The sequence below is a fragment of the Dama dama genome, chromosome 32, assembly GCF_033118175.1.
Source record: "Dama dama isolate Ldn47 chromosome 32, ASM3311817v1, whole genome shotgun sequence".
Taxonomy (NCBI): domain Eukaryota; kingdom Metazoa; phylum Chordata; class Mammalia; order Artiodactyla; family Cervidae; genus Dama; species Dama dama.
In genome coordinates, this window is record NC_083712.1 from 13,786,236 (window position 1) to 13,802,720 (window position 16,485).

The window sequence follows — 16,485 nt, forward strand, 5'->3', positions numbered from 1 at the left end:
AACAATTACGGATAATCAAAGTTTTATCAAAACATTTATATTCATATAAAACCCAGAGAGTTCTAGATAATTTATTATTAACATATCCACATCTGACAGTTTTGTTATCTCAGGAAATTTCAGTGTAACCAAATTAAACCAAACCAAATCAAACTCACTAAATTGAGTGAAGAACTTCCATGGAGGTATATCTCTGTGTGTAGAAACACAAAGGAGGGAGAGATTGCCTTGCTTTGTGAGATGGGTGTGGAGGGCATCCGGAGGAAGGCTAAGCAGAGGTCTTTGTGGAGTCATTTGGCCTCATTAATAGATTTTTTTTCCATCCTGTGAAACCTGTGTCCTGTAACCTTCTTGTCCTCTCTCTCTGCCTTTCATTTTCTTAGCTATAAAGTACAAATCCACCTGCAATGCAGGTGATGCAGAAAACGGGGGTTTGACCCTCTGTTTGGGAAGATTCCCTGGAGGAGGTCGTGGCAACCCACTCCAGAATTCTTGCCTGGAGAATCCCATGGACAGAGGAGCCTGGTGGGCTACAGTCCACGGGGTTGCAAAGAGTGGAACACGACTAAGGAATGGAGCACACACGCAGCACAAAGTATGAAGGATCCAGAATTACTATTCTGGTGGAAATGATTCCAGCCAGGATGTGGGATTAGCTCGTGGCACATTTGAAAAGAATGAGCAGGGCTCACTGCCCTCTGTCGTCTACCCATGAACCTCCTCACAGGGAAGAGTTCTTGTGCTTAACTCCCCCACGGCCAGGGGGCAGGGGGCGAGACCAGCCTCAGTTAGTGTTGGCAGGGCTGAGTGGGATGAAAACTTCCAGCTCGGGTGCCCTGTTAGCAGGATCATGTGATGAACAGACCTTGCATCAGGCCACCCGAGTAGGTCTATCTTAATAATGAAAATGATTTTTGTTCAGAGTCAGATGAAGAAAAAGGCTGATATTCCCCTTTAGATAAGCAAAACTACCTATTGTTATTTCTTACCCTTATGGGTTTTTTTTCTTATTAAAATTTTTTTTATTATGAACTGAGTTTATTTTATTTTATTTTCCATTTGGTTTTATTAGTTGGAGGCTAATTACTTTACAATTTTGTAGTGGTTTTTGCCATATATTGACATGAATCAGCCATGGATTTACATGTGTTCCCCTTCCCGATCCCCCCTCCTGCCTCCCTCTCCATCCCATCCCTCTGGGTCTTCCCAGTGCACCAGCCCTGAGCACTTGTCTCATGCATCCAACCTGGGCTTGCGATCTGTTTCACCCTTGATAGTACACTTGTTTCAATGCTGTTCTCTCAGAACATCCCACCCTCACCTTTTCCCACAGAGTCTAAAAGTCTGTTCTGTACATCTGTGTCTCTTTTTCTGTTTTGCATATAGGGTTATTGTTACCATCTTTTTAAATTCCATATATGTGCATTAGTATACTGTATTGGTGTTTTTCTTTCTGGCTTACTTCACTCTGTGTAATGGGCTCCATTTTCATCCATCTCATTAGAACTGATTCAAATGAATTCTTTTTAATGGCTGAGTAATATTCCATAGTGTATATGTAAATTTTATCTTTATCTTTTTTAAGAGAATCATCTTTAGGGTATAAGATGCCCTGTCATTTAGTTTAGTCTTGTAGTTCTTAAGAGGCTGGCAGTGCATTGAGAAGAAGTTCCCCGGGGATGAATACAAGTAGAATTAGGACATTTATTTCCAGTCAATGGAGAAAAAACAAGTTTAAGAGGAGTCTGTATAATTTATCCTCAAGTTCTGGAGTTCTGAGCCACACTGGAGCCTTTGAAGTTTATGCATGTGTTCTAGAGTTTGAAGAGCCTACAGTTGGCTCCTATCAAGGAGATTTTGATTTGGGAGCTGGCGTCGGATAGGGAAAAAATACCCACCACTTTCTACAACATCTTTTCTCTTCATTACATACACCAATGGGCTGTTCTATGCTGGTGCAGCCTCCGTCTTTGCACACCCCTTTCAGCAGATTACATTGTTTCTGTCCTGGGATAAGGCCAGTCCTTGCTGCACAGAAAGAAATGCAACAATGTCATTAATTCACCATCCATGTATTGGTAATGTACATAAAGCAATACATTTACAGAAGAATGGCTTCAAGATAGAATAAATGATGTTAATACCCTTTATCTATTTCTACACAGATTCTGGTGGTTCCTCAGGCTCCATTCTGTTTGGGTACCTCAAAAGATAATGATCTCAGGATTAGAAAAGAAGGAAGCTACCCTACATTTGAAACTCCTTCTGTGGCAGAACCAGGAAAAGAAACTCTAAAGAAAGAATAGTGGAAGTAGTGTTAAAAAAGGAAAGACACCTCAGGCTCATAGGCTGCCTAAAACCTGTAGATGATCCTACTTTAAGGGTAAACTGAAACTCCTGGCTGATAGAGATACTAGTGATCTACCACTTGCCAGTGTAAAGTTTGGTGAACTTGCCCTTCTGGCTCATTTTTATTTATTTGTTTGTTTTTGGCTACACTGTGTCTTTGTTGCTGCGGCCAGGCTTTCTCTTGCTGTGGCAAGTAGGGGCCGCTCTTCGTTGTGGGGCAGGAACTTCTCCTTGCAGTGGCTTCTCTTGTTGCAGAACATGGGCATTAGGGCACTCAGGCTCAGTAGTTGTGACACACAGGCTTACTTGCCCTGTGGCATGTGGGATCTTCCCGGACCAAGGATTGAACCTGTGGTCCCTGAACTGGCAGTCGGATTCTTAACCACTGGGCCAGTAGGGAAGTCCTTGCCCTCATTCTTGAAGCATCCCTACAGATTTAGCATTGGCTTTTGTAGCTTTTCATAATCCCATGAAATGCGTGGCACATTTTCTGGTATAAACTACTGCTGTCTTCTAGGGGCCTTCTTGCCATTCCTTGCACACACTGTGTTTTCTTCTGCATCAGGGAAATTACACTGGCTTCTTCCTTTGTCAGAAGCATTGAGGGCTCCTTGCAAGTGCTTTATCCATGAACGCTTAAGCTTCTAGTTTTCAGCTCAAAAGGCTTACCTCAAGAAACTCTTCCCATATGTTGCAAATCGACCATGACCACATGCTTCAGGCACTTTTAATACTCTGTTCCTCTTCATTGTACTTGGTAAAATTTATAATTATAGATAAATTTGTTTTCGTTTACCTAGTGTCTGTCTTTTATACTGTGGCAAGACGCCCTTCCTTTTGCTTCCCGTTGCATCTTTTGTATTTCCCATAGCCCATGGAAATGGGTGCTCAGTACACACTTCTTACCACTGAATGCAGTTACGTGTTCTTTGATGCTACACACACTATTTGTCTCTTATTCCTTCTAAAACTTCCTGGCTCCAGCCTGTTTTTGGCTGTCTGGTCCTCACTCTTGGATATACAATTGTATTTGTGGGTGTCTAGTCTTATTATTACCCTATGAACTTCTCTAAATCTTAGGCCTAGATTTCTTGGAGTCTTATTTTCCTGTCAGTTATTTCTGGTCTTTGTTCTAGGATAATCTTTTTAAAAATTGCTTTTCACCCTAAGACTGGACCACTGCCATATCCTTTTTCCTACTCCAGTGATGACTTTTGGCTGGATCTTTACTTCCAGGAGAACTGTCCCCCTTAACGTTTTTTTTTTTAACTAAAAAAAAAAAAAAGGCCCTTAACATGGGGTACGAATGACTTTGGATGGAGACAGTCATTTATGTTGAACTGAATTTAGCTTAAGTGGTGGAAAGCAAGCATAAGCAAAAAATTTAAAAAAATAAAAATAAAATAAAATATTCACTAGTCAATCATGTAGACATAATTGTCTTGAGGCAATTGCTTTCAGCAATCTGAGAATTTATTGCTATTATTTAATTTTAAGGAACACTGATCAGGAAAATCTAAAGACTAGTGTAAATTGTCTGAATAACAATGCCAGAATATTAAGCCAATTGGACATGCCTACCACAAACACTGAATAGAAAGAGTTTAGAGTTAAGTGAAGTAACATGTTTCAAAGACATTGTGACTCCCCAAAGAGGAACCTTAAAAATCTTCTCAGGTTCCACAATGTCTAATTAGGAGATTAAAAACCCTGACAGAAATTAGAGTTACCACTCTGTGGGCACAGAGTAATGGAAACACTGACCCAGATTAAAAATACTTGGTTCAACAATGAGGTCCTACTGTAAAACACTTGGAGCACTGCTCAATGTCGTATGTGGCCAGGATGGGAAGGCAGTTTTGGGGGAGAATGGATTCATATATATGTATGGCTGAGTCCCTTTGCTGTCTACCTGAAACTATCACAACATTGTTAATTGGCTATAGTCCAATATAAAATAAAAGTTAAAAAGAAATACTCAGTTCCAGCTGCAATGTTGCCCCTACCTACGTGACCTTAGTGAAAACACTCTTTATGTGGACATGGATCTTCTTATCTGTAAAATTAAGAAATTAACTATTAGTTGCCTTCTATCTTTAAGTCCTTAACATCGTATAATTTTACGTTAGCCGTCACTGCAAGTGTGTTGTCTTCTGACAGAACTGAGGGCCAGATGAAAATTATGTGAACTCCCTCAAGAGTTCACAAATCAAGGGGGCAACTATACATCAGAGTTCCTAAGATATTCATAGATCAGGTACAGATCAAACAAGTCAATATATTTGATTGTATTTGAAAGAATGTTATAAATGATTCAAGGAAGAGAGAGAGTTACCCAAATGAACCCAGATGTTGAGGGGTGGAAACACCCTGTCATAAACAGTTTTACAAGGATGTGAACAACCCAGGCTGAAAATGACACATTCCCTTCCTCTTTTATTTACACTTTAATATTCCAACTTCTCAGTCATGAGTACCAAGGATGTACCTCAAACTGTTAGAATTCCTTCCTTCTTATTTTGCATTATGCTTAAAATTTTGCCACTGAAGTGCCATCCCAAATTTCTGTGCTTTTTCCAAATTCCCCTGCCCCCTGTTGGTTTTAAATAACTTGATAAAATTCTCTTTTGTTGTTGTTGGTGTTGAGTTGTCTTACACACCTAACTTGCACCCTTCACAAATATTCCTTTGCCAATAGACTCCAGGTCACTTTAATTCACTAACCAAGTCTGACCCAATAGCTGCCATTTCCACTGAATCTTTTGGAGATGGGGGCCCTTGTGAAAGCTGCTTGATTTGTATCCTTGTGTCAGATGTCAAGGCTTCTCCCCCTCCCCCTATATTTGAGCTGCCTTTTGTAATCATGGAGCTCTTGGAACTTGTTTTCTGTTGGTGGAAATCCTTGTCTTTCTTCCCAATTTGGACCCCATCAGTTCTAAGGAGGACGCTTATGTTGGACCTCGGTATCCCTGAGACTGTGCGTTAGGGTCTGAGTCAAGATGGCCATGGTATAACTCAGTGTCCAAGTGGGTCTCCTAAGAAACCCAGTTCAACAGTTGTTTGCCACCTACCTTTTGGTATTAGAGCCAAAGAGAGAAGGAGAACAGAAAGCAATAAACGGAGTCTCATGGTTGAATGCCTGGTAGAGCAGTGAGCAATCAGGAACAGCAGGATACAGCGCCTTTTATTTACTTCTGCAGACCAAGAGTCCTTTTAGTCAGTGAAGCTTAACAAGTAAGAAAATAAAACAACTTCCACTGGAATGTTTCCAAACCCTGGGCTCTCTAAATTTGGTGACAAATTAACCTAACCACTGGAGACCAGATGGCTTATCCTGTACTTTTTCTGTGGGCTCTCATATTTTTCAGAGGTCAGTATCTCTGACCAGCATCTTTTGAAGGATCACTGAGTGCAAAGTCCTGCTTACCACAAAGTCCTCTGTGTTGCAAGGGGACTCTTTATCATATGAGGAAGAAAATAATTGCCTAAGGTCTATTTCTGGAAAAAAGAAGCTGTACTTTTAAGTTATTTCTTTAAAAGAGAGGCCAGTATCACACATATATTATGTTCTTAGTAGCATCTGAAAGGTAAATACACTGAGTTCACATTAAAAACTAAAATTTTCTCATCTGTTATAATCCTTTGTATAATTGTCCCATATGACAAGGTTGGTGAGAAGAGAAGAGTCAAAGAGCACAGTATTTCCTCAATCACCATGTATTGTCTAAAGACTCTATGCCAAAAGCTTAAGGAGATCTGCAGCCTTTCCATATAGCCAAAGCTATGGTTTTTCCAGTAGCCATGTACAGATTTGAGAGTTGGACTGTAAAGAAGGCTGAGCACCAAAGAACTGATGCTGTCGAACTGTGGTGTTGGAGAAGACTCTTGAGAGTCCCTTGGACTTCAAGGAGATCCAACCAGTCCATCCTAAAGGAAATCAATCCTGAATATTCATTGGAAGGACTGATGCTGAAGCTGAAGCTCCAGTACTTTGGCCACCTGATGCGAAGGACCAATTCATTTGAAAAGACCCTGATGCTGGGAAAGAGTGAGGGCAGGAGGAGAAGGGGACAACAGAGGATGAGATAGTTGGATGGCATCACCATCTCAATGGACATGAGTTTGAGCAAGCTCTGGGAGTTGTTGAAGGACAGGGAAGTCTGCTGGGCTGCAGTCCATGGGGTCACAAAGATTCGGACATGACTAAGCAACTGAGCAACAACAGTCTTTCCACCTACCATATGGAAACAAAGTATATGCCTAAAGCCTTTGGCCAGTAACCAATTGACCTGAAACCAATTTATCTAAAGTTCATTTACCTACTGATCAATGGCTTTATGACACATTTATCTAAATTCACTTATTTTTGCCTTTATAAGCTTTCATATGTAATTGCTTTGAGGGGAAAATTTTCTATACTTCTATGTCTTCTCTTATGACTGTCCTTTGCTTAGTTGCTCAGCCGTTTCTGATTCTTTGCAACACTTTGGACGATAATCTGCAGGCTCCTCTGTCCTAGGGATTCTCCAGGCAAGATTACTGGAGTGAGTTGCCATACCCTCCTCCAGGGGATCTTCCCATTCCAGGGATCAAACCTGCATATCTTCTCCTGCATTGGCAGGTGGGTTCTATACCATTAGCGCCACCTGGAAATGTTTATTAACTAATGTGTTTACTTATTTTATGTATTTTTACAAATTGAGATACAGCTGACACAGAATATTGTGTAACTTTAAGGTGTTCAGTTCAGTCGCTCAGTTGTGTCCAACTCTGCAACCCCATGAATCACAGCACACCAGGCCTCCCTGTCCATCACAAACTCCTGGAGTTCACTCAAACTCATGTCCATCGAGTCGGTGATGCCGTCCAGCCATCTCATCCTCTGTTGTCCCCTTCTCCTCCTGCCCCCAATCCCTCCCAGCATCAGGGTCTTTTCCAATGAGTCAGCTCTTGGCATGAGGTGGCCAAAGTATTGGAGTTTGAGCTTCAGCATCAGTCCTTCCAATGAATATCCAGGACTGACCTCCTTTAGGATGGACTGGTTGGATCTCCTTACTGTCCAAGGGACTCTCAAGAGTCTTCTCCAACACCATGGTTCAAAAGCATCAATTTTTCGGTGCTCAGCTTTCCTTACAGTGCAACTCTCACATCCATACTTGACCAGTGGAAAAACCATAACCTTGACTAGACGGACTTTTGTTGGCAAAGTAATGTCTCTGCTTTTTAATATGCTATCTAGGTTGGTCATAACTTTCCTTCCAAGGAGTAAGCGTCTTTTAATTTCATGGCTGCAGTCACCATCTGCAGTGATTTTGGAGCCCCCAAAAATAAAATCTGACACTGTTTCCACTGTCTCCCCATCTATTTGCCATGAAGTGATGGGACCAGATGCCATGATCTTAGTTTTCTGAATGTTGAGCTTTAAGCCAGCTTTTTCCACTTTCCTCTTTCACCTTCATCAAGAGGCTTTTTAGTTCATCTTCACTCTCTGCCATAAGGGTGGTGTCATCTGCATATCAGAGTATCTCAATTTGATACATTTACATATTATAGGACAATTGCCGCCACCGTGTTAGCTATTACCTCTCCTAGGTCACCTTTTTCTTTTTTTGTGTGGTGAAGACAAGATTTAGTTTTCCATTACTTTGAAGTTTATAATATAGTATTATTGACTATTATCACTATCTTGTGCCTTAAATCTCCAGAACTTACTTATCTACTAGTTTTAAGTTTGCACCCTTAAATAGGGAGAAGAAAATGGCAACCCACTCCACTATTCTTGCCTGGAGAATAGCATGGACAGAGGAGCCTGGAAGGCTACAGTCCATGGGGTCGTAAGAGTTGGACACAACTTAGCAACTAAACCACCACAACCTCCCTTAAATAACATCTCCCTAATTCCCCCACCCCAAGCCCTTGGTAACCACCATTCTGCTCTATGTTTTTATGAGTTTTGCCTTTTTACATTCCACATAAAAGTGGTATCATACAATATTTGTCTTTCTATGTTGAACTCACCTCACTTTGACTTAATGCCCTCAAGGTACATCTATGTTGGTGGAAATGACAGGATTTCCTTTTTTTCTCATGACTGAGTAATGTTTTATGGTATATGCACACCATATCTTCTTTATCCATTCATCCATCGGTGGACACTTGGGTTGTTGTCATATCTTTTGTGAATAATACTGGAATGCTGGAATGTGGGAGTGCAGATAATTCTTCAAGATTTTGATTTTATTTCCTTTGTGTATATACCCCAAGGTGAGATTACTGGATCATATAGTGACTCTATTTTTACTTTTTGAAGAATATCCATGCTGTTTTCTGTAATGACTGAATCATTCTACATTCTACTAACAATGCACAAGTTTCTCTTTTCTCCACGTCCTCACCAACACTTGTTATCTTGTCTTCTTAATGACAGCCATTATGGTAGGGGTGCAGTAATATTTCACTGTGGTTTTGATTTGCATTTCCTGGTAATTAGTGATATCAAGACTCTTTTCATGTACCTGTTGGTCATTTGTATGTTTCTTTGGAAAAATCTGTTCAATTTCTTTGACCATTTTTTTAAAAATTGTGTTATTCGGTTTTTGTTTTTGAGTTGTATGAGTTCTTCACATATTTATACATATTAACCCTTATCTGATGTATCGTTTGCAAATATTTTCTTACAATCTGTAGCCTTTTCATTTTTAAAATTTTTGTTTATTTGTTTTTGGTTGCACTGGGTCTTTGTTGCTGCATGCGGGGTACTCTCTAGTTATGGTGCGAGGGCTTTTCATTGGGTGGCTTCTGTTTTTGTGGAGCATAGGCTCTAGGCGCACACTCTCAGTAGTTGTGGTTCATGGGCTTAGTTGCTCCATGGCATGTGGGATCTTCCCAGACCAGGGATGGAACCCATGTCCCCGGCACTGGCAGGCAGATTCTTCTCCACTGTAAGTCCACCTTTTCATTTCTGAAGATTGCTTCTTTTGCAATGCAGAGCTTTTTTAGTTTGATGTATTCCTGCTTGTTAATTTTTTGCTTGTTGCTTTTGGTGTCATATCCCAAAACATCTTGTTGCCAAGGCAAATGTCAAGTTTTCCCCTGTTTTCTTTTAGGAGTTTTATGGTATAGGATCTTATATTTAAGTCCTTAATTCATTTCAAGTTAACTTTTGTGAGTGGTATAAGGTAAGGGTACAATTTCAGTGTTCTCCATGTGATTATCCAGTTTTTTCAACACCGTTTATTGGAGAGATTGTCATTTCCCCATTGAGTGTTCTTGACTCCCTTGTCAAACACTAGTTGATTTCATAAATACTGTATTATATGATGAAAGAAGGGGAGTCTTCACTACCAAACCACACTTCCTTAATCATCGAAGTTTTCCATGTGACTAAAAACTGACTCCTTCTAAGGACAACTTTGAAGTATGTAGTTGAACTCAAGTCCTAAGGGCATTCAAGGAAAGTAAGGCCTTATGACTCTAGGGAAGAAAGTGAAGTTGTAGTCAGAAGTTGTGACAGATCAAAAATCTATTTAAAAAAGGTATTGACAGCATACTCTGAGAGAGGTTACTATATTTTTCACAGTAAAATGTTTAGGTTCTAGAAAAGAGAATTATTTGTGTAGAAGAAAACAATTGAGAATCTCTGTGATCACAATGTTTCCTCATTGCAGGAGGACATCATATCTTTTTTTGTTAACTGAGGTTTTATTTGTTAGTATCCTTATTTCGATTGGTCTTAAACCTTCTCTTCCCTCCCTTTTTATCTCATCTCTTTGCAGTTATCTGCCATGCAGTTATAATACTTATATATCACCTCAAATTATTTCCTCTTGCCTCATTCCAGTTTTCTCCCCTTTCCCTATTTATATCTCCTCCACTCCTGGATCATTTCAATATATAAGTATTTATAGATTTGGTTTTTGCATTTTCTTTGAACTCTCTGTGTATCTATTTAATTGCACTGTATATAAAGATATCTTCATCTTTGCAACTTGTTGGTTAATTTTTTTTTTAATCTTTCTGTGACAAATTTTTAAATATTTGTTAAATAAATCGGCTTTCTGACTTTTTTTCTTATGTTTTTCATTGGAGTATAATTGCTTTACTGTGCTGTGTTAGTTTCTGTTGTAATATGAAGTGAATCAGCCATATAGTATATATACATATGTGTATATGTATATGTAAAACCCCTCTATCCCACCCCACCCCCATCCTACCCATCTAGGTAATTGTAGATTGCCCAGCTGAGCTTCGTGTGCTTTATAGCAACTTCCCACTGGCTAGTTTATGCATTATAGTGTATATATATCAATCCCAACCTTTCTTACTTTTAAAGAGATTTTCTGGATCTGAAAATGAGTCTCAAAGCAGTATCAGGGTAGATGTGAACTCTCTCTCTCTCTCTCTATATATATATATATATGTATATATTTGGCAAGGGATGATAGATGTTGGTAATAAAAACAATAATGTTTAATATATACATTCTAAAATGTTTAGACACAAAGACATTTCCTTTTTGATGATTTTTCTAGTTTCATTTCGCAATCTTCTTATGGGGTGCTTCATAATCTGAACAGATAATGGGCTTTGGAACTGGCAAAAAGAATCCACCAGGCACGACAGCATCTCCAGCTTCTTCGGCAGGTACCAAGCACATCCTCTATCAATTTGCAGGTCTTTTCTGCAAACGCCATTCGCATTGAGACAGTGGTTTTCTGCAGATGAAAAGCCACTTCTTACTGCAGAAGACTCCGTAAGATCATTAGTCCATGAAGGGAGTGTAAACCTGTAAATTTTGGTGTGAGATTAAAAGAGTTCTAGGGTGAGCATTTCTACATGGAGGAAAGAAACTGGACAAAGAGTCCATCTAATTGCTTTATCACAGGCACTGACTCCTTTTTACCCAAGAGCCAAAATAATGACAAAGTCTTCCCTCTTTTCCTTAGTTTAGTCTTCAAATGTAACCTTGGTAAATGTTGAACAATGAAGGGATAGACAAAATGTATGTTCTAAATACACCAATGTCCTTATTTTTACTCCTTTATATGGACCTTCAACCAGTATTTGCCAAATGTCTTCTATTCACTAGGCATTTTTTGCACTGGCAATAGAACAGTGAGAATGGCAGAAATGTTTCTATTTCTCATAGCACCTACAGTCAGTGAGGAAAAGGTGACCATATAAAAATAGAATAAGATAATTTCAGAAAGTGATAAGTGGTTAGAACACAATAATACAATAATGGGCCAGTTATAGTCTGGAGGATGGAGTTAATAAAAATGGACTGAGAAAGGCTTTCTGAGGATAGCATTTGAACTGAGATTTGAGTGATGAAAATGAGATAGACAAGCAGATATTCATGTGAGGAAATGATAGGTATATAGGAAACAAGGTCCTTTGCTTAGTTTATTTGAAGAACAGAAAGACCTGTGTGGATGGAGCATATTGCGGAAAAAAATAACTTTGATAAGAAATGAGGTGACCTTGATTTAACACAGTCAGGACGTTTGGGGCGTGTAGGTCACAGGAAGCTTGTAGACTCATATAGTTAACATTGCAGCTTCCTTCCGTCAGCTTCTCGGTGCTCAATCTTCTTTAAAAATGTTTGGCATTTTCACCTCCTATTTCCTACAATCCATTTAGATAAGGGGTAGGGGAAAGTTTCAGGAAAAAAGACCCTGTGAGTACTTAATTGTGGTACTGGTTTATTCTACACTAATAGAAAGAGGAGAGTGAGAAAGTTGGCTTAAAACTCAACATTCAGAAAACTAAGATCATGGCATCCGGTCCCATCACTTCATGGCAAATAGATGGGGAAACAGTGGAAACAGTGATAGGCTTTATTTTAGAGGGCTCCAAAATCACTGCAGATGGTGACTGCAGCCATGAAATTAAAAGACACTTGCTCCTTGGAAGAAAAGTTATGATCAACCTGCTACTGCTGCTGTTAAGTCGCTTCAGTCGTGTCCAACTCTGTGCAACCCCATAGACGGCAGCCCACCAGGCTCCACTGTCCCTGGGATTCTCCACAAGAACACTGGAGTGGGTTGCCATTTCCTTCTCCGATGCATGAAAGTGAAAACTGAAAGTGAAGTTGCTCAGTTGTGACTCTTCACGACCCCATGGACTGCAGCCTACCAGGCTCCTCCATCCATGGGATTTTCCAGGCAAGAGTACTGGAGAGGGGTGCCATTGCCTTCTCCATGATCAACCTAGACAGCTTATTAAAAAGCTGAGACATTACTCGGTCAACAAAGGTCCATCTAGTCAAAGCTATGGTTTTTCCAGCAGTCGTGTATGGATGTGAGAGCTGGACTATAAAGAAAGCTGAGCACTGAAGAATTGATGCTTTTGAACTGTGGTGTTGGAGAAGACTCTTGAGAGTCGCTTGGACAGCAAGGAGATCCAACCAGTACATCCTAAAGGAAATCAGTCCTGAATATTCATTGGAAAGACTGATGTTGAAGCTGAAACTCCAATACTTTGGCCACCTGATGTGAAGAACTGACTCATTTGAAAAGACCCTGATGCTGGGAAAGATTGAAGGCGGGAGGAGAATGGGATGACAGAGGATGAGATGGTTGGATGGCATCACCGACTCAATGGACATGAGTTTGAGTAAGCTCCAGGAGTTGGTGATGGACAGGGAAGCCTGGCATGCTGCAGTCCATGGGGTCGCAAAGAGTTGGACAGGACTGAGCAACTGAACTGAACTGAACTAAAGAGAAAACCTCTCAATCTCTACATATTTCAATCATCTCAGAAAGAAGTAGAGGTTATTTTTTCTTTCCAAATTAGATATGATCTACCTAACTCAAAGGACAGGGAAATTTTCATCATGGAGTGTATCCATCAGAGGAAAAGTAAATTGTAGACATTCTCAATGATCCTTTTAATTAAATCTTAAGAAGGTAAAATGTATTAGAAAGCTGAAAATTGGTCATTGTGTCCAGACCATTATTTCCTCCCAGTAACTTATATGGTAGAAAATTTAATTTACTAAGTAGCTCTCTAGTCATAGAGCTAAATAAACTAGGCTTCTAGTAAAAAATCTATCTAAAGCAAGAGTTAGGAAACAGATAGTTAATAGCTTCACCTTGGACTTACCTGTGTGTTGTGAATTTGCATAGTGTCAAGATTTTAACACTCAAAAAATAATACAAAGTCCATTTATAATGGATGAAGTCTATTAAATAAGTTATTTTGAGTGTAATCTTATTAATTATATTTATATTTCTCTATTGAGGTCATTCCTAGCTAAGAATGATAAGTCAATATTTTTAGATTAAAATTTGGTGGTGATGTTCCCGTTTACTGTAACAGAATGACATAGACAATATACTCACTTGGTCAAGTAACTGAAACATATGTTTGAAGGGGAGAATGGAAAAGTAAATCAACACTGACACCTGATAAACATTATTTTTTAAATAGGAAGAGAAGAGTATTGCTTTAACCAAGTTAAAGTTTGTCTGAACACAAAAATCCAGGTAATATTTCATAGTAAAATATAGCTTCAATCCCATGAAAATCAGAAATAGAAGAATGTCCATAGTCAGTATTACATAAATACAGTTTTGAAATTTTTGAACCATGCCATGAGTCATAAGAAGGAAAGTCAATGATTACTTGAACCCTTCTTTCAATATCTCCCCAGATGCCATGGGAATGGTGTAAGTAACATTTTGACAGAATGTGTAGGGGTGCCAGAAATCACAGGGTACCATCAATGCATCAGAAACTGAGAAATAACTGAAAGACACAAACCAAACACAATCAGGTTGTAAGATTTAAACTTTGACCAAGATTATAAGTTTAATGCTCTCAAGCTACTGCTTTTATAGTAAAAGTACACCTTAGAAAATACCTTTGAAATATTTCTACTCTTGAAAATGGTATGTTAATGTCCTAAAATACTCTTTTTTTCAAGGGAAAAAGTCTGTGAACTGAAACTTGAGCAGTGGGCCCTCTGTATTGGTCAACTGGGTAGATGGAGGGTTTTCTGGAAGGTCAATGCTGTGATCACCAGTCCTAACTCAGGGACTGACTCTTGGGTTTTGCACATTGCTGTTTGGTTAAGACTGGAACCCGGGAACTGAGAAAAGAAGGGAAGAGGTTTACAGCAGTAGCTTTGGATGGTTGCAGAAACACATTCTCTATTGAGACCATAAGAACATAGCAGACTGAGGATAGTAAATGAATTTATTATGAAAGAAGATCAGGAAGGCAAGATATTAGGGGTACCGATTAATGGAAAAATAACATGTTTGGTCCTTCAAGGACTAAAGATATGGAATTATCCATGTGAGCAAATAATTATGTTCTTTACAAAGAGTGCAAGTGGAGTAGTTTACAGGTCGCTTTTTTTTAAGAGCCCCAGTGATCTGGTTTCTCAAATAAAGCTAGTTAACTAAAATCCAAAGAGGTAACGACCTACTGTGGGTGGGGAGGAGGGGGAGGAAGGGGGAGCAGTGTACATGGTTTGTCTTACAGTCTTTTGGGCTCCTCTCAAAAGTCTTATATTTATTCTTAGCCTTAAGGATTTAAGATCATAGAGTCTCATATTTCATGTTGCTGTCTCCATTTCCCATCCCAATCATTTTCTTCCTACAGAACTCATGCATTAGTATTCCAAACTGTGTTTTCCTCCAAATTGCCTCGTTTTGTGGGACTAGGTTTAGGCTGAGGTACCTATTCTGTGTGATGCTATTTAACATATGAAGCCCTTCCTAAAATGTGGACCAGCACTTGATCTTCTCAGTTACCCCTTACTGGGGACTCTAACTCTCTTTCTGAAACCCTCTCCTGGGTCTGTGCCATTTATATAGCGTGGCCCAGTGGCCAGTTTAAATGAGACAAGTCTGGGTTATGCCTTAGTCCTGATACAGTGATAAGTGCTTCTTTCACTTTCCAAAGATGTCTAGTTCCGATTCTTTAAATGTTCGTCCTACATCTATAATCATGGCTACACCTCCCCCATAATGAGAGTTGTGCTCATTATTATGCTGACTTGTCAGTTCCTTCAGGAGGCAAACCTACAGGACAGAGTTCCCCAGGATGCACCCTCTGCACTAAATCCTGGCGATAGGTCTCTGTCCATCTTTTTCTGACCTACTGAATAGATATAACGATAGATGCTGATGGAATTCAATCCTTTCCGATCTACCTGCCTACCAATGGGTCACTGTGCCTCACCTAGACATCCCAAGCTACAAAGTAAGGATAAAGCCGAATGTGACGCCATCCAGCATTCAGCTAATGGCGAAGGAATGATCTCTCTACTGTCTTCCCCTATTGTCATCCTATTAGGTCTATGAATCTGCAAGACTGATTCCAGGGTCTTGTCTGACCCTCCCAACAGCTTTCTGAACTGTGGACCCAGGTAACCAGTCGCCACCTTACCCGGGGATACGAGGATCAAGAAGAAGAGCGCAGAGAGCAGCAGGTGGAGCCTCACGGGTGAACAGCAGCTGGAGGGAAGGAGCGTCAGCATGGCTCGAGCTGGTAATCGCTGGGTGGGCAGGTCCGTGGCCTTTTATGGTGTCCCCTGGGCCTGCGGTTTTTCCATGGTTAGTAGAGCCTATCCAAAAGAGAGTTAACTCAGTCTTCCACAGGAAATCTCCAGGGAAAAAAGTACATAGTGTGGTGGAAACTCAACAGATGAGAAAGCAGAAGCTGATGACATGGGTTTCCCAGAGTCAGGATATCTGAGCTGTCTGCTGTGTTCCCTTATGGGGAGACCCTCCCAGCAAGGGATTGATGACTTTAGCAGTCAGCCAATGAAGACATAGTCAGTTCCTCTTTATGTTACGTGGAAAATAGAAATTGAGTTCTGTTTCACATTTATAATGTCTAGAATTGAAAGTGTTTGCACATTTTGCCTTTAAAATTGCTGTTTTAGTTGCTCTACAGTCTTTTTTAATATTTTTATTTATTTTTGACTTTGCTGAGTCTTCCTTGCTGTGTGGGCTTTTCCCTATTTGTGGCAAACAGGGGCTACTCCCTATTTACCGTGAGCAGGTTTCTCATTGCAGTGGCTTCTCTTGTTTCAGAGGAGTGCAAGCTCTAGCGTGCTCAGGCTTCTAAAGTTGGGGCAAGTGGGGTCAGTAGTTGTGGTTCCTGGGCTCTAGAGCACAG

General features: G+C 40.0%; 1 protein-coding gene across 1 annotated transcript; it reads right to left on the bottom strand.

Annotated features, from left to right (window-relative positions):
* Nucleotides 1-1,846: 1,846 nt before the first annotated feature.
* Nucleotides 1,847-5,478, bottom strand: LOC133050571 (beta-defensin 130B-like). The gene is made up of 2 exons (XM_061134815.1): nt 5,417-5,478; nt 1,847-2,024 (listed from the first exon to the last, which is right to left on the bottom strand). Exons 1-2 carry the CDS (start codon nt 5,476-5,478, stop codon nt 1,847-1,849), a joined length of 240 nt encoding a protein of 79 aa, XP_060990798.1.
* Nucleotides 5,479-16,485: the final 11,007 nt, after the last annotated feature.